This window comes from Phascolarctos cinereus, unplaced genomic scaffold (assembly GCF_003287225.1).
Source record: "Phascolarctos cinereus isolate Bilbo 61053 unplaced genomic scaffold, phaCin_HiC Scaffold_1;HRSCAF=81, whole genome shotgun sequence".
NCBI lineage: Eukaryota > Metazoa > Chordata > Mammalia > Diprotodontia > Phascolarctidae > Phascolarctos > Phascolarctos cinereus.
The window spans coordinates 13,977,500-13,996,655 of NW_027555514.1; the positions used below are offsets into that span (position 1 = coordinate 13,977,500).

Sequence of the window (19,156 nt, forward strand, 5' to 3'; positions counted from 1 at the left end):
GGGCTTGTATTAGCTTGCTCAATTCTAAGATCCTTTGGGTTTTCATCAACCAGCTAAGAAATCTCATCTTAACAGAAGTTGAAGCACTTTACCTTTCTATAGCTATTGGCAAACCTGACGGATGGTTCAGAGAGGTGACTTAATTTACCCACGATTAGAAAGCTACCAAGGGGAAGAGCTAGGCTTCAAACTTGGGGTTCCTAATTCTCTGTCTCATCCCCAAGCCACACACTCCCTGTTGCTTTCCCCAAACCATGGTTCAAAAACCTTTAAATGAACAAAAAAAAAAGATGAAATTTCTGTCCAACCATAAAAAAAGCATAAAGTCAACAAACACGGAGAGCACTGATGTAACGCCAACAGACAGAAAGGAGCGCCTCAGCACATGTTCAGAAGCAGAGAAACTGATGATAATGAACTATTCCCAGGGATTTTTTCCTTAGTTTAATAATAAACTTTAGTTGAGTTTTTCCTTTGTCCCCGAACCAAGGCAAAGAGAACATGGGAAGTGTAGGAAGAAAAGAAGTGGAGCCTAATTAGGCAAATAGCAGAGTAAGATGCATGTTACATGAAGAAATACCGAAAAACAGTGGGATCTGTTATTTGAAGTGAGAATAAGTCAATCCCATTAAAAGGGAAAAGACCAGAGTGCATTCAGAAAAAGGGAAGCCTTTCGAGGGCAAGGCCTTTTTCGTTTCTGGAAATAAATTGTATAGAACAAATCCTTAATTATTTCGTGTCTGTACTTTGCAGTGAAAGACAAACACCAAACTGTAGGACTTTCTAAATTCGAACTCAAAAGAATTCTCCTTTAGTTCAAACCTTGCCTGTGCAGAAGCTCTTTGCAGTGTCCCTTCCCTGCTCCCCTCTCTAAATGATGTAGCTCTCTATCCTCTTGTTCAGAAAAAGAGGAATTGGATTAATGAGCCTTTGTTTCAAGTTGGTAACACTCAGCTATTTTCACTACGACCTGGGTTTGAATCTCATCTCTGACTCTAGCTACAGGACCACAGACAAGTCATAACATTTCTCTGAGCCTGGATTTGGAATCCAAAGACCTGATTTCCAATCCTGGCCCTGCTACATACTAGTTTTGAGGAACTCATGTCTGTAGGATTTCATTTACCTATCGGTAAAAGGATGGGCAGGTTGGACAAGATAATCTCTGAGGTCCCTACAGACTCTAAATCCTATGATCCTATAAATTAATCTTTATTTCTCTTGACAAACATTAAATTTGATTTGGAGAACCGAATGTTACCCTTGCTGACAAGGTGACAGATGAAGATGGTAATGACAACTGGCATTCATATGGGGCTTTAGGGTTTGCAACAATACCATAGTGAGGGGAGTTGCGGTTTCTCTTCATATCCAAGGCCAGGGTGGTTCCAGTGAAAGCAGAAAAGAACAAGTCTAACAGTTGAGGGGTGGGTTCTTTTGTCTGAAGTGACTCCAAAGTACTTGACTTTTGCAGGGGTTTAGACCTACTTAGAATTTAGAACTCCCTTGAAGAGATGAGACATTAATAATTAAGTACTAGCGGTCTTCAGGGCTTAGGTTTCTCCATGGAGAGAATAGATTCTAGTTTGTTCTGGATCCCCCAAACCACTTTTGTCTCTCCGTTGACCCACTGCAAACTCCCAGGGAATTGAAAAATGGCCATTACCGTTCTCATCCCCAGGATCAGGGGTGAAGACAGAACAACAGAATGTGAAAGTTGGGAGGAACCTCAGCAGCCTGTAATCCAACCTGCACACACAAGGAATCGCTGCAAGCATGTATACTTGATAAAGAATCATCCAGTCTCTTCTCGAAGACTTCCCAACACAGGGACCTCACTACCTCTCTAAGCATTCCATCTCCCTTTGTGACTTCTCTTACTGTTGTTAGGAAGGTTTTCCTGCCCTCAAACAGAAACTTGCCTCTCTGTAACTTCTACCTTGTAATTTTTCATGGTTGGCTAGGTGGCACAGAGGATAGAGTGCCGGGTCTGAAATGAGGAAGACTCATCTTCTAGAGTTCAAATCTGGCCTCAGATGCTTACTAGCCATGTGACCCTGTGCACAATGAACCTCTGCTTGCCTCAGTTTCCTCATCTGTAAAATGAACTGGAGAAGGAAATGGCAAGCCACTCCGGTATCTCTGCCAAGAAAACCCTAAATGGGGTCACAGAGAGTCGGACACGACTGAAATGACTGAACAACAATGAAAAACCTTCTATCCATTGCTCCATGTCTGGCCCTGAGACCAAACAGAATGAATCTAAGCCTTCCTCCATTTGATAGCCATTCAAATACTTTGCAAAAACTCTCATGTTTCTTTGGAGTCTCATCTTCTCCAGGCTGGGCAAGCCCAGTTCCTCCAACAAATCCCCATGTGACATGAACTTGAGGCCCTTTGCCGTCTCGGTTGTCTTCCTTTGCACACCATCCTTGCACACTATGGTTGTCCTTCCCCAACAGTGGGGCACAGAACTGAACCCAATGCTCTGGATGAGGGCGGAGGACAGTGGGAGTGTCGCCTCCCTGGGCCTGGGAGCTCCAGCCCCTCTTAACACAGCCTACATTCACCTTGCCCCTTTTTGGCTGCCTCATCATCACACTGATGGCTCACATTGAGCTCCTCGCATCCACTAGAAGCCCAAGATCTTTTTCATAACAGCTACGTCTCTCCATGTCTTCTCTATTTTATACTGGTGAGGTTGATTTTTGGTACCCAGCTGCAAAACATTCCATTTATCACTATTAAATTTCATCTAATGAGATTTGGCCCAGTGCTCAAGCCTGGCAAGATCCCTCTGGAGCCTGACAACAAGGTTACTTCGGATGCTGCAGGGTGATCACCCAAATGGCTGCCTTGGGGAACATGCCTGGCCGAAACGGGGAAGGTGAAGAGCTCTGAGGAACATGTATATGAACTGACGCAGGGTTGAAGTAAACAGAACTAGAAAAACCAGCGTCCAGATGACTTTCACCATGTAATTGGCAACGGCCCTCACCTCGACCACCAAAACTGAGACTCTGTAATGATAATGACCAAATAATCGCAAAGAAGAGATGAAAATGCGCCATAAGGGGTGGAACGCAGCACCCATTGTCAGCTTACCAGAAACTTACCAGTATTGCTGAACTAACTGCTTTCCCCCCCTCCCCCCAGCTTCCCTTGTTGTTTTTTGTTGCCAGGGATGGTTCATTGGGTAGAGGAGAAGAGACAGATATATTCAGAAATTAAAGTGATGGAAAGAAAAACAAAAGCTATCAATATAAATGAATGTTTAAAGGGCTGGGAAGTACCTAGGGAGGTAGTGGGTTCTTCCAAGTACTTAACTCAGTGTCTGGTAGAGAATTAGCCCTTAATAAAGGCTTGCTAATTGACTGGGGGGTGGGGCTTTCAGTGGAGACTGAATGACCACTTGAAGAGCTTATTTTCAGTGGGATCCTTTTCCATGTACGGGTTGAAAGAGAGGGTCCCTAAAATCTCTCCCTACTCTAAAAACCTATGATTCTGAGCAGACCCCATCTCAGACTCTGAACCAAATGAACTCAAACTTGGACCCATATACGTGATATAAATGAGACAGTCATTGTATTCTTCATTTTCTTCTATTCATTCTATTTTGGAGTTCTCATTGCCTGGTACTGGGCATTATAATTGTTCTCACATAGGGAGAGAGATCGTGAGAAACCCAGGAGTGCCCTCCTCCTTCCCACCCTCAGGAACATACTGATTGTCTCCAGCACATGCCCTCTCAATCCCCCCTAATGAGCCCAGCAAACCCAGCTGGGTGGAGTTCTCCTTTGAACCCAAGGGCGTAAGAAGCTGCCAAGGATGCCTAGACCCAAAGCCATCCCCGATCTTGATTAAGAAGGATTTCTCCAAGGTGTGGTGAAGGCGCTCAGGTCTGTACAGATCTTTTCTGCTTGCCAAAACATTGAGTAACACTAAGGGAGAGGAGGTGGATTTATTGCCTTGGCATGGAAATAGGATCTGCTTAAATCTGAGGGGAAACGGCCACATTTCATTTCTTCCTGGCAAGTCCTCACACCCAAGTCCATTAGAAGTGGATTTTGCACCAAAAGGTAACTCTGCACATCTCGCTCCATTCTTTAAAAGAAACCTCGGGAGCAAACCAGTCACCTCCATTTCCTTTCTGCTTTCTTCCCCCTTGATTCCATAGACGGGGTACTCTGCCTCTGTTACCGCTCTCTTCTTTGATCTTACATTTCATTGCAACGCATGTGTCTAGAGTCCAACCTAACCTCGAACCTTCACCTCTTATTTTAACATCCAGTACACGCTGTCATTTCAAAAAGTTTAATTGATGCATTTGCTTTGTTATATCATAGGCATTTCCCAACATCCTACTCCCCCCACTGAACCCTCTCTTGTAACAACGAAGAAGAAAATTAAGCAAAAATAACCAACATATCAACTGTATCTGCCACCACATGCAACATTCAGCGCCCCTATTCCCCCACTTCTTTAAGAGCAGGGGGCTGTATTTCATCACACAGTGCTGGATTCATTTACATGATTGTTCTCAGGGTTCTAAATAAGTCCATTTAGGTCCTCCCATGTCTTGCTCATGCCCAATATTCACACTTTCTTATGGCGTAGAAATATTCCATTTTGAATTTCCATATGACAGGGTTTCTGTCACTCCCCAATCCATGGACACTTGCCTTGTTTACAATTCTTTTTGCTCACTTAAGTGGCATTAAGGTCTATATACATGCTATCATTTTCATCCATTTAAAAAAATCCAGTCTTATAGACGTTGTTAGGAGACTCCTTCCTTCAAGCTCCATTAGCTTGACCTGCATCTCATCACCAACCATAGGAGGCTGCCCCATTTAGTTCCTCTGGTCTCAGCAATTTGGGTGTTCCCTCCAAAACATCCCAACCCCAACCCATCCTGTGGGACTCTTCTGTGTGCAAGTGCTAAGGTCACCAGATGTGCCCCTCCCCCACCATGCTGGGGCTTCCTCTAGTTGCATCCACATCCCATGGATACTAACAAGCAGCATGAGCTGTCACTTGATCATATCCCATTCTCATTTGGGGACTGGTTCATTTTTTTCCTGGTCATTCAGTTAATTATTGTTTTAAGACACCGAGAATTATTGAGTTGGTCCTCACCAACCTTTGCTGCCTGAAACATCACGAATGAGGCAACTTTTCTCTTGTTTTCTCACTCTTAGGAGTGAGCAGGGATTTTTTTTTTTGCTGCTTTTCTAGTTCAAAAGATGGGAGTTACCACTCATCAGATTTCAGACGTGCTGCCATCTTATGAAATATAAGTTCATCACGTTCATAGCACATCTTCCAATCAATTCATGTTGACAAATCAAGGCCAACTTGCTCTAAAAACCTTTGCATAGGATTTAGACCTGGAAAGGACCTTGGAGACCAGCCAACGGGGACCTAGTGCAGAGTTTGGGGTCTAGGATCAGCACCGAAAGCCCAGCTGTGCTGCTTAGATGGTCAGAGTATTTATTTAACAGGCTACCACTGTGGGTACTGAGAAGCAGCCTGCCAGCATGGATAGGGAGCTAGCTTTGAAACCAGTAAGACCTGGGTTCAAGTTCAGCTTCTTTCCCATACTGTCTGCATGTCTCTAGGCAAGCTGCTTATGTGCTCAGTAGTTCTCTTATCTCTCTTAGACTATGAGCGGTAGGAAAGGTGCTGCCTGTATTGGGAGAGGGAGTTTCTTTACCTGGGACCTCCCTAAACCAGTGAAATTGCTGTTCTAGTCTAGATCTCTAATTATGTGCTGGGCATTGTGCCAGGTGCTGGGGACACTTCATCTTACTGCCTTCCCTTTGAGATTATCTCCATTTTATCCTGTATGTATCTCATTTGTACGTAATGGTTCGCTCGGTTGCTACTTCTAAGGAAAATGGCCCAACACATTTGTAAAATCGGGCTCGGGAAACTGGAGGAGAAATCCCTCTTGCTAAGCCGACTGCAACTAGCCACCTGAGACCCTAGATAACTCCTAGAGATTTGCTTTAGCTCAGACATGCACAGCTTCACCCAGATAGAAAGTGTTAGAGGCGGAATTTGAATCCAGCTCTCTCGGCCTCCAAGTCCCTGTCATACCTAGAAGTGATGAGGGCTGGCCCGTGTACTTAATGCTCAGCACTCAAGGAGACCAGAGGATCTGAGACTGAGAGCTGGGAGGAACGTCAGAGACCATCTTGCCCAACTCGATTGTTTATACAGGGAGATAAACCCAACTGACTCATGTAGACCACCTTGGCAGGAAGCAGCAGAGTAGGGCCGCTAGGTGGTGCCATAGTGCACGGAGCACTAGGCCTGGAGTCGGGAAGACTCATTTCATGAGTTCAAATCTGGTCTCAGACACTTACTAGCTGTGTGACTCTGGGCAAGTCACTTAACCCTGTTTGCCTCAGTTTCCTCATCTGTAAAATGAGCTGGAGAAGGAATGGCAAACCACTCTAGTATCTCTGCCGAGAAAACCCCAAAAGGGGTTACAGAGAGTCAGACATAACTGAAAAATAACTGAACAACAAAAATAGTAGAGCTAAAATTTGAACTCCAACTCGAAATTCAGAGTTTTTTCCTCTGCACCAAGCTACCCTCCAACATTCATCCATTTATATGCAAAAGCCCCTCCCGGGGGTTAGGGTTAGGGTTAGGGCCTCTACTTTAACCATGAAAAATGAAATAAGATTCTATTACTGGCACTTATTCATTAAACAGCTACCTAGTCAACACAGAGCAAAGGACGGCACCCAGTTGCCACAGTGCGTCTCGAGTCAAGGGTAGAATCCACATGAAAATTCCATTTGGATTCCCCCCAGTCTAGTTCTCCATTTCCAAGGCCACTAGAAGCCTCCACCTATATGGATGCAAACATTCAGCTTTAGTTGCTCATTATAAGCCCTGGGCAAGGCCAAGACAAAAAAGGTTTGAGGATCAGGGATGCCAAGTCCTAGCGGGATGGAAACCTGAGCCAGGCTGCCTCCTGATGCCCAAGGGGCTCCAATCTCACCTGAACACATCTGCCCCTCAACCTACAAGGTCACTGCAACATTCTTCCCTGCATGACTCAGCAGGCTTGGAGCTCCCTGCTTCTGAACTCGGCCAAACCTTTTTCTGCTGGCATCCCTCTTCTTCTGCTCACTTCTTGCTTACTCCCTCCCAAGTGCCCCCAGCCCAACCTTCTCTTTTAATTCTCTATGACTCACTTCCCCCACAATCCACCCTTATTCCTGGAACAGAACAAGAATGGGACTTAAAAGCATTAGTTAAGGCTGTTTGGGCTCGTTAATTTAATTATATTATGGTTAAGAAATATTTTATTCCTCTTTGTTTTGTTCAATTCAGGAGGGAGGTATTGGCAAGAGAGATGATCACCTTCTCCAGGTGAACTTGGCAGACAGTGGTGTGGCTCACAGACCAAGCCAGATCTGTGCCCGGCACAGGTGAGACGATTTTAGCAAGTGTCCAGAGAAGGCCTGTGGAGACCACCCAACTGAGAACATGGCCATATCTGCTGTAAAAGATGGGCGCATAACTGATGATTTAATAGAAAAATATGTACTGAATGTTACCAAATTCCGTTATGTTCTTTTATTATTCTTTTCAGCAACTTGCTATTTCTGCTATCTTAAAAAAGCATTTAGGGCAGCTGGAAGCCAGATGGAATTTTTTCTTTACTCCCACATCCCACTCCAATAGGAAAATGGTCCCGCGCACCATCCTATATGAAAACCTTTTTTCATGGATGTCTTTTTCTCCTCCTTTCTCAGTTACAGGATCTGAATTGCACTCTAACCCTAAGTCTCCACACTTGAGGAAAAGAGGCAAGAGCATTCCAACTAGAGCATGGAGAGTTTGACTTCAATTCCTGGCAAGATTCTATAACTTGTTTAAAAGGCCAAGCTAAGTGGGTCAGGGGTCAGAGGACAGAGAGCCAGCCCTGGAGTCAGGAGGACCTGAGTTCAAATCTAGCCTCAGACACACAACACTCACTAGCTGTGTGACTCTGGGCAAATCACTTAACTCCAATTGCTTCACAAAAAAAGGCCCAGTCTACGTGTCTTTAGGAGGGGAAACCGTGATATCAAAGGGTCAGCCGGCATTGAGCGTGCCCTTTGCCTGCGAGGATGTCCAGTAGACTGAGCTCTTCTTCTAGGTCTGGCACCTCTGGGATTACTCTAGGTGGACCCTCTCTGCCCTCCAAAAACAGGCAGTTCACTGCTTATGTGTTACTTCATCGGATATGTGCCCCCTGCAAACACCCTGTGTGTCCATCAGGGCCAAAGATTTCATGCCTATCCCAAGAGAAGATTTAGCCTCGACGTTCAGGAATCGGGCCTAATCAAGAGCTGTTGCCCAAAGGGCCATAAACTGCCCTGAGAGATGGCCATGCTCTGTTCCCCGGAGTGTTCAGAAGGCAGCTGGTAGATCAATCGTCGGGGATGTCATAAGGAGACCCTTGATCAGGGGGTAAGTGCCGGATTAAGAGATCTCAGAGGTCTCTTCCAGCTATGAGAGTTTGCGAATCTAAAATCACATAAACCCACATAAGGGCAGTGGTAGAGCATTGGGCCTGAAGACCTGAGTTCAACTCCAGCCTCAGATACTTACTAGCTGTGTGACTGTGGGTAAGTCACTTAACCCCATTTGCCTCACTTTCCTCATCTGTAAAATGAGACGGAGAAGGAAATAGGAAACCACTCCAGTATCTTTGCCAAGGAAATCCCAAATGGACTCACAAAGAGTCAGATAAGGCTGAAATGATTGAATAACAATTGCCAATTTGAGGCAAGCACAGATCATGGGATTTAAAACTGGATGACACTTCGGTCTTCTAATTCCAGTCCCATTGTCATGTAAGGAAACTGATGCCCAGAGAGGTCAGCAGTCAGTCACAGGGGTAGGATTAGAACCCAGGTCTTCCGAATCCCAAACCAGTGCTCTCTATAATGATCCATACGAATGATTGGAGAACACCATGCTGTGAACCAAACATACCTTCCTGCTGTATAGAACATTTCTTAGTACAGCGATTATTTCAGAATGGCCTCCACCCTCCCAGTTTGCTTATGTAAGCAAAACTTGAAACTGGGATGGAAACAGCTCCCGAAGGTAGAGGATTAAAATAATGTAAGCTTAAAAAAAAGTTAAAATATAATAACAGATACAACCAAACACTATGGCAGGCAGAGTCCTGACCGGTGGTAACCTGTAGACTCACCAGTGCTAATTACTTGTCATTTCTAGATCCCAGGGACGTGGTGCCAGAACATTTCAAAATGTTTAATTGGGATACACTGAGTATTCCTGACTGTGCTGGAAACACCTATGAACTCAGGGGGCTAGCCTAGCTATGCAAAGGGTCTCTCTGGGCAAACCATGAAAGAAGGAACAAGCCGTAAAGAAGTAAGGAATTGTGTCTAAAGCCAGGCAGGTACGGTAGTCAACAGGGAGCTGCCTACAGGATCCTAAAGTCCTCCGTCCGACCATCGTGGCTGGGTGACCCGGGACAACTGACCTAACCCTGCAGTTGGCATATGTTGGGAGCTTAATAAGCGTTTGTTGACTTGACTCAACTTGGCCTCTCCGTGCTCAGGAACAAGCTCTCTGGGACGCGAGGTTGCATCGGTAGAGGGAGTTTGCTTACCTGGGAGTTCTCTATGCCCATGAAATCATAGAACTAGTCCTTATCACCGTGTTATTCCTAAAGATATCACACACCCTTCAAAGGTGAATGGGAAGGATCATGGGGAAAAGGAAATTCTGACATTTCCACCAAATTCTCATCAAGTCAGAAGGATGACAAAATGGGAAGCCTGGCCTCATTTAACATGCCATTTACCTGAGAATTGTTATTTTTACCCGATATGCATCATTAACTCGAAGCAAAAGATTAGACTGTACGGCACTAGGAACTGAATACCACTCAAATTTTAACAGCAAGGAATATAGATTTAGAGCTGGAAAAGGACTCTAACAGGTCAGACTCTCATTTTACAGATTGGGAAACTGAGGCCTAGAGAATTTAAGTGACTTGCCCACGGTTATGCAACTAATCAGGGCCTGAGGCAAGATTCAAACCCAGGTCTCCTGGGTATAAGACTGGCAGCCCAAGAGTTCCCAACATTAACAAGTCCGTCGACCCCTTCTCTAAAGGAGGACAGACAGGTTAAAGAAATATGGGAGAGTAACCTTCTTATACTTCGGAGAAACTCATTTCACAGAGAAGTCTGAGCAATGAAGTTCAGTGCACAGGACAGAATCTGGAAGCAGGGACCATGCAGATAGCCCTGAGCAAATGCAACTGGTTGGGAAGTCCCAGGAAAATACTTCATAGCAACAGAGCAAAAAGTGCCAAGTTAGAAACTCGAGAAACAAAACTATCACCACTTTCCACACAGGACATTTCTACGTCCTCATGAGGAAAGAGGAGCCACACAGAGACTCAGAATTGGTCCAGACCCCACATGACTCACCCATGCACTCTCACCATCTGGGCTGGGCTGCTTAGCGACATCCCAGCTGTGTTCTCTGTTCCCTCTGTTTCACTCTCCTGAGTCTACACTCTGGCTGTGCAATCAGCTTCCTTTCAATGCAGCTCCAGAGACAGCATTTCAGAATGGAGAGAGCGCCAGGTTTGTATTCAGCCACAGGACTGGCGCTCCCATCCTTGCCCTGACACTAACAGTGACTTTGGTCAAGTTCAACATTCTCCATGGTTCCTTCCAGTTCTCAAGAAGCCCATGAGCAATCACGTCTTGCACCGGTTGCAGAGGTAACAGGGCACGCGGCAGTAGCAGCAACAGCAGCAGCAGTAGTAGCAGCAGTAGGAGTCATCATATTATATTTGCACAGCACTTTAAGACTTACAAAGCACTTTATGCATATTATTTCATCTGATCCTCACCACAACCCTGGGAATGAGCCTCCATTGTTATCCTCATCTGTCTCCATCCTCATGAGACCTTGTATTTTTTTAATCTGTTTACAAACTCTATCTCCTACCAGGATGGAGACTCCTTGAGATGCAGGAAAGTTCTATTTTGTCTTTGTATCCCCAGAGTCTATTTTAGAACCTGCCACATAGTAGGTCCTTTAATAAAGTTTGCTGGATGACTAAAAAGTTACTTTCTGAGAATCAGGCTTAGATGAGGAAGTGGGGAGAGGGCAGGAGAGCATGGGGTCCTGGAGAAGGGAAATGTCAGGGACAGCAGAAGGCATGCAGGAGGAAGGACTGGCCATGTTTGCATTTGCCACCGCCAGGCCCTGCTTAATCACCATGAGCAGCTCCTGCCTCTGCTCAGCACACACAGGACCCAGGACAAGGTTGAACACACTCCAGCTTTGTCAAAATGGTATCTTTCAATGTGTAGACAGCAATGAATGCCCTCTGACACTGGCAGAATGACAAATCACCCTTAACTAGGCAGGGTGCATTTCCTAATTAGTCCTGAAAAATGCCCAGCAAACCCCAAAGGCCTGCGTAAATACATCCGCTGTTGTTATTATTGTTCTAATGACTATTTTCCAGGTGACAGGGACCCAGGAAGATTTGTTTTTAAGCAGGATGACAAGGGCAGGTGTCTGCTTTAGGAAGATCGTTCTGACGCCTGTCGGAAGGTTGGATTGGAGACAGGAGGACCTGGGCTAGGATAAGTGATAAGGGTCTGAACGAGCGTGGTGTTAGGGAGGAGCAAGGAGGGGATGGATGGAAGCGATGTCTCATGGGACATTCGAAAAGAGAGGGCAAAGGCAAGGACCAGAGACTAGGAGACCAGCAAAGCCACTAGCAGAAAGATGGGCAGGTTTGAGGGGAAAGTGAGGACAGGCTGAGGCAGGTGGAGTCGGGAGTGCTAGCGGCCAGCCAGAGGGGCAGAGCCTGCAGGCAGCTGGACGTGCTCACCTGGAGGGCAGGGGCTGGATGCTAATCATTAGGAATCACCTGCGGGGAGCTGCTAGTCACCGTCTGCATTATCACACACAGCCTTGTTTATTAGTTAAGTTCAGTTTGGCCGGCTCACTGAGTGGGCCCTTACTGTATACTGGGAACATCATAATTAATTATTCAACAATTATTAAGTGCGTGCTGCATTAAGGTACTGTGCAGGCACGGGAGGTAACATCCTTGTCCTAAAAGAGCTTACCATCTACCAGCTGATTTGCTCTACCTGTACATACTCTTCTCAGGTAAACTGTAAGCTTTTGATGGGCAAAGACCCTGTCTCTATTATGGGGAAAAGAATCCTATATCCAAGAAAATGTTCACCCGCCAAATCCAGACGGACGCTTTGGACGTGCGCATTAAGCCAAGGTCACTATTTCCTTCTTACAACAAATAGCAGACTTTCTAGCCTTGAAGCTGCTTCTGTTCTTCACTGTGCTGGAAGGCAGCTGCTATGTCGTACTCGGTCACCCTAAAAATCACTTTCCTGTGCCCAGGAGCCTTTTCTTTCCTCCCACCCTGTACTTAGTCTATCAAAAGTTTCTCAATTTAAAAATAATCCCAGGCAGATTACATGGAGTCATGCCCCACCACCCTGCTGCTATTTTTAAAAGATACTTCGTTTAGCCACTGGGTCTAACCCCAGAGCAAATGTTCCCATTTTCCTTTTAGTAGTTCAATGAAGCAATCAGCAAGGCTTTATTCAACATTAGCCAACTCTCCAGACAGGCACTGGGGGAGTTCACACTGTGTTGTGAACATATCTCTGGGTGACCCCACCTCCTTGCAAGTCTCAGTTCTGGTGGCCCCTCCTACAAGAAGCCTTTCTTGATGGCCCCTCCCCTACCTCTATTTCTAGGGCTAATTTTCTGTTTACTAACCTGTATTCATATTGGTTCCTTTCCATAGAATGTGAATTCCTTGAAGGCAAGATTTTTTTTTTTTGCTTTGCATCCCCAGCACCTGACACATAGATTTGTTGTAAATGCTTGTTGGATTAAATTTAATTCTGAGCCAAAGAGTCTCAGGGCTAAGAGGAAACCTTGGCGACCATCTGGTCCAACCTGTGCTAGAGGGGGCTTTCTGTTGGCATCACACCCAACAAGTGGCCATCCAGCCTTTGCCCTAAGACCTCCAAAGAGTGGGAACCCCCCACCTCCTAAGACATTCCTTTCCACGCCTGGGTGGCCTATTGGTAAGAAACGTGTCTTGCTTTGAGCTAAAATCTGCCTCTCAGAAATTCCCCCCTCACCCCTGGCTCTGCCCTCTGGGGCCAGCAGAACAAGGCTAGGCAGTCCATCATGTACCTCACAGCCCTACAAACACTCAATACACTGACTGGGGCTGCCCTAAGTTTTCTCTTCTCAACTGATCCTTGCACAGCAGGGTCTCCAGTCCCCTGGCCACCCTGGCTGCATTCCTCTAGACACATTCTGGGTTATCTGTGACGTTCAGCTTACATCCTGAGGCTTAGCTTTCCCATGGCATCCCCTGAGAAAGAGCAGAAGGAGCTGAGAGTAATCGGGAGCTAGCAAAGTCGAGCCCAGAGCACTGGCCTCGAGCATAGCACGTCAGGGTTTAGGGATTCCATACCTGAATCTGGGGGCTGGGTGGGAGTTATGAACCTGCTGCCTGAAGCTGGAAAATCAGAAATCCCAGAATTCCCCTATTCTCATTGAGGCTGCAGGATAATGAGACCATAGACTAAGACCCTGGAAGCCATACACTCCAACACACTCACTCTACAAGTAAGAAAACTGAGGCCCCTTCTCCGGAATTAAAGCAGAGACTGAAGGTTTGCAAAGCACACTTACATCCGTGATCTCATTTCATCATACAAGATCACACACAGACTTGGAGCTCGGGTGGGGGCAGGGGACCTCAGAGAAAGAATCCAACCTCCTGTTTTGCCAAACGAGGAAACCAAGGCTCGGGGGAGTTGGTGACGTGTCCGAGGTGGCAAAGGCAGTACGCAGCATAACTCAGATCTGAACCAGAGTCCTCTGATTCCAAACTCAGTGCTTTCCCCACCTCTGAGAGCAACCACATGGCAAATATCACAGTAATCTAAGAGCAGGCTTTGGACTGAATTCAACCAAATAATCTAATTTTTCTTTTTTGCATTTTTTGCTGACATACCCAAATTAAAATGGCTCTCCATTGTAAGGGGGGAAAAACCTCATCAAGTTGAGGATGGCGGGAAAAGGAAACATCCCTCAATGGAAAAGGGAGCGTACTGACCTCGCTTCCTCTCTCCATGACTTGGACAACTCTTCAGGATGGAGCTGCAGGAAAGAGGGCCTGGAATCCAGGACACTCCAGACCCAGCTGGATTCCTAGTACCATCATTCCCTAGCCTGGGCTAATGACTATTGAAGAGAGGGGAAGGAAGTGAGAGGCTGGAATTAAATAGAGGAATAGAGCCAAGACCACTCGGGAAAGGGGCCTGGTGGGCAGTTTTCACTCCCGTTTCTTCAGTTTCAATACCTTGACTTTGAAAAGTCAGAATCACAGACTCACTGGAAGACCCACATTGAACTGGTAGCCAGAGGGCCCAGGGTGGAATTCTGGCTCTGCCTCTTACTCTTTCGTGACCTCAGACAAGTCATTTCACCTCTTTGGGTCTCAGTTTCCTCATCTTTAGAGTGGGGAGGCTGGACAAGGTAAGCGCCAAGGTACCTACCTCCCAGCTCAAAATTGATGATGTCTCTTAGACCTCATATAGAATTCAACTTGGGAAGAGAGCCAACTTTTTTTTGGGGGGGGCGGCATAATTTTTTTAAATTTTGCCCTCAACTTGTGTCTTCACTGGTAAAGGAGACACCCAGATAGGAAATTCCTTTTCCCTTTATAAATCTCATCTGCCTGACCTTGGACAAGTCATTTCCCCTTTTTTGGTCTCAGTTTCCTCCTCTGTAAAATGAGGGGACAGACAAGATGGCCCCTAATTCCAGCTCATCATTAGGATCTAAGGATCTGTGGTTCTTCAGTAATTTAGAGAGATGACCAGTGACTTGCCCAGGGTGACACAGACGATACACTTGAGAGGCAGAGGAACGTGAACTCAGGCGTTCCTTTTCCCCCACCAAGCTCTGCTGCTTCTCTGTACTTAGAATCACAGCATCTTTAAAATCGGGAGGATCTTCTGTTTGATGGCTCCATTTTACAGATGAAGGAGCAGGGACCATCGAGGGGAAGGAGCAAACCTAAGCAAGGACGAAGGCGTTTGGGAGCAGGTGCTCGCCTGCATGGGTCAGAGGGAGCTCCCTTTCTCAGGGAGTATCAATGAAACCATGAGTCCAGCCCCCAGCCCCCATCCTAGACCACTGTCTTGCCAACAGGAGAGCAGGCAGAGGGTTAGCTTATGGTACCATTCACAAGAGAAATCCTTCAGGTAAAAAAAAGGACTCGTCCTTTTCAGCATCCCAAGAAAGCTGAGTGAAAAACGTATAACACTACTCCTCCTTAACCTACAAATAAACCACAGGGTGCCTCCTCCAGGATGCCATCGTCTTTTGTCACATAGTCAATCATTATCACAAGTCATGAGCATAGGATCAGGAACTGGGAAGATGCAGAGAAATCACTTGGACCAACTCCCTCCATTTTACAGATAAGGAAACTGTGACCTCCCACCAACCATACAGGCAGTAAGTAAGAGAGCTGACATTCAAGCCTGGGGCCTTCCTCTGACTCCAAACCCGATGGTCTTTTGACTGTACTGTTGTGTAAAGATACATTAACAACGCATTTTACAGAGTGGAGTTGATGGTCTAAAGATTTGGAGTAATCCATCAGTAACCATAAGAAGTGAGGTCTCTTGTGATCTCTTGCTATAAGGCTACTAAATTGTTGTCTCTTCCTCTAGTTGAAAAACCCATCTGATTAATTCTGATGATTTCACTGCATTTGGATCTCAGGATCTCTATATCATGTTCATTTTCTTGTCCTGAATCCTCGGATGCTCCAATGGCCATCCCTAAATGGCTCAACTTAGATGTTAATGGCCCTAGAACCTCATCAATTACTGTACCCCCTCCAACAGTGCAGATGAATGAATGAATGAATGAATGAAAAAAGCCTTTATTAAGTCTTTCTAATGTGCCAAGTTATGAGCAAAGTGCTAAAGATAAAACCAGAGAAGTAAAACGATCCCTTCCCTTAAAGAGCTCACATTCTAAGAGATGACACCAATACGCATATAGGAGGGGTCCACTGTAGGGCAGATGGCAAGGTCCCCAAGTCCTTCAAATGCAGCATCTATAGATTCCCCAGGGTAAGAGGCCTGAAGGGGATGAGCCCACTAGCCCTGGGAATAGGGGACTGGCCTTAAGGATGAGAATGAAGTAGGGAGTCTGGACTCAGAACCCTCTGACAAGGTTGGCTATTGGGGGGTCCTGTAGGAGGGGGACAGGGACAGAAACTTGGGGGTCGGGAGTAGGGATCTGGGAGAGGGCCACTGGCCCTGAGCAGCCCATCCTAGGTCATTCTTACCTGTGCCCTTCCATAGAGGATGGAGGATCTTCCTAATGCCCTAAGGACCTTCCCCTAGGTACCTGACCATTCAGCGTGTATCAGGCTGTCCACCTCTCATCCTTTGCCCTTGCTACATCACCAGTCCATCTTCCCTTTCTTCTTTTGAGCCAAAACTGCTACATGTGACACTGTTAAAACTTAAGTGAAACACTCAGTAAAAACTTATTCAGTGAATGACAGCCTGAAGGAGAAGATTCCTCTGGTAGCATAGATCCAGGGTGAATTCCGTGACCCTTTGGCTCTCCTTCCAAAGCCTATACTTTGGTTGTAGCTGGTCAGTCAACAAGCATCTATTAAGCACCTACTATATGACAGGCACTGTGCTAAGCACAGGAGATACAGAGGTCCCTGCTTTCAAGTAGCCCACATTTTCAAGAGGAAGAGAACATGTAAATAACTTTGTACAAACAAAGTATAGACAGGATAAATTGGAGGGGACCTCAGAGGCAAGGCACTGAGGTTAAGGAGGCTGTCCAACCAGATGTGGTCTCCCTTCAGTGTCTCAAACTCACGCATAGGTGAGCCCCTCCAATGAAGTCATACAGATAGTCTGAGCATTTGGGGGTCTGGATCCATCCTACACATGCTGAGGTCTGGCTGAGCTGGCCTCCTGTCTGTTCCTCACTCATAACACTGCATCTCCCACCGGTATACCTTTGCACTAGCCTTGCCTTCCTCCTAGAGTGCCTTCCCTCCTCATCTCTTCTCTTAGAATCTCTAGTTTGTCTCTAGTGACCCCTTTTAAATGAAGTCTTTGCTGGTTCACTCCCATCCCTGACCAGCTGACTGTGCTCCTCACCTTCTTGCCAAAATACCTTGTATTGGTTCTGAATAAATCTTGTGAATTCTGTGTGAATGTTTTCTCCCCTAAGAGAATGTAGCCTCTTCGGGGAGAGGAATTGTTTCACTCTGGTTGTTGTATGCCAATAATCACAAACTGCCTAGCATATAGTAATTATTTAACAAATGTTTGTTGGTCATGGGATATTCCCAGTGCCTAGCAGTGGATGGAACACAGTCGGTGCTTAATCAATACTTATTCACTGACTGGGGCTCCACAGACCTGGGTTCAAAGCCCCATATTTTCCCTTACCATGTAGAGTCCGTCAAGCTTCACATTTGTGTGAACCCCCAGACTGATGTTACCCATAGAGCCAGAGGGTCCTGCCAGCACCAGGGATGTGCTCTCTATAACAGCTCAATTACAAGAATTGGAAACTGGTCAATTATTCTCCTTCTTTGGAGATGGCAGTTGTGATAATTACTGTCTCCCTGCCAGAGATGTGAGTGTGTCTTATTGAACGGCCCAGCATGGAACCTCCCCCAATATCTCATCTCCCTCTCTTCCTGAGCAAAATCCTCCCACCAGTATTGATGGATTGAAAGCGGGGGGCAGCTTCTCCCCTATCCCCTCCTTCCAAACCCAGCTCTCAAAGCACTGGAAATGAAATTCTGGGGATAGAGGAATTCCTCATCCCCTTTCCTGAGCCTTCTTGATTCAGTGTGAAGCCTCACAAACAATACTTAAAAAATACAAAGCAGAGGAAAATGGTTATATTGTATCACTAGCAAGACAGCTGGAATCCACTCACACTGAGCATCCCAAGATACCATTTGGATCCCGCCTTCCAAGAGCCATCAACAGAATGCCCCCTTGCCTCCAGTTTTAACCACAGACAAACAATAGAACTCTTGTTCAGACACATGATAGCTTAGGGAAAACTCCCTTTTGGTTCTGTCCTTGGCCAACCCTTATTGACAAGTTCCTATTGGTGTTTTCTGTACAAATGCCACTAGGGTTTGGTCACCCCCACTTCTGCTCAGCTATTTCCAATGACTGTACCTGGGGTGGGGAGCACATCTTAGAAACACTTCAACAAATGGATACACCCCTGGTGACACACAGGCACTTGTCTCTGGCTTTCATCTCAGGACTCACATTCTCCAAACCCTCTGACCAAAAGGAGAAACATCTCAATGCTAGTTGGAAAAACTTGCCAGGCAATTGGAACAAACTCAGGGTGAGGGTCCAGGAGTCAAGGACAGAAAAGCTCCCAGACCTTCTGAAATCTGTTCTCACAGGATGGTGACAAATGGTATTTTTATCAGAGAAGGTTCGTCCAACACCTTCCCATTGTAACCCACAGACGGTGCCGAGGGCCAGTGAAAGATACCCCCATCCCTAGTGGACTCTCCACCAAACACACTGTTCCACTGAATCAAACAGGGAAATGGAAGAACCCCTCCCCATCCCTTCAGACCTGAGCCCCCAGAAGAAACCCTCTTACTTGCTCAGGCTTCTCGGGCTCTTTTCTGTCCGTCTGCAGAAACTGGCAGTTTTCTCTGGCGAGTTTCTGGACAAGTTCGATTCTCCCGATGTCATCTCTCTCCTGAAGTTTGCACATCACTCCTGCCTTGAGGGTTGGAGAAAGAGCAAAGATATACTTGAATCCACAGTCCCAGGACATGGCCCTCCTCCCAGTGGAACGTTACAATGAGAAGCTCATCTTTGGAGGGGCCACTCGGCCTTAAATCATGGATCCCATCAATTTCTTGGGTCCCAGAGAGGAAAGCACCCGCTGACCCGCTGTCTGTCTATATTGCCTTTAAGACACTGAAAGGCAGCCCTCGCTGCAGTCAACTGCTACTCTGTGTGTGTGCCCGATATGC

At 46.2% G+C, this 19,156-nt stretch overlaps 1 protein-coding gene across 4 annotated transcripts in view; it reads right to left on the reverse strand.

The window, feature by feature from the left end:
• RAPGEF5 (Rap guanine nucleotide exchange factor 5) overlaps positions 1-19,156 on the reverse strand; it is a 240,308-nt gene that overhangs the window by 105,285 nt on the left and 115,867 nt on the right. For all 4 annotated transcript variants that reach the window (XR_013485165.1, XM_020993209.2, XM_020993210.2 and 1 more), the window contains one exon: positions 18,775-18,900. Coding sequence is in view for 3 of the 4 variants with exons in the window: in XM_020993209.2 (XP_020848868.1) it covers positions 18,775-18,900 (126 nt within the window). In the remaining variant the exon portion in view is untranslated. The remainder of the gene's footprint in view (positions 1-18,774; positions 18,901-19,156) is intronic.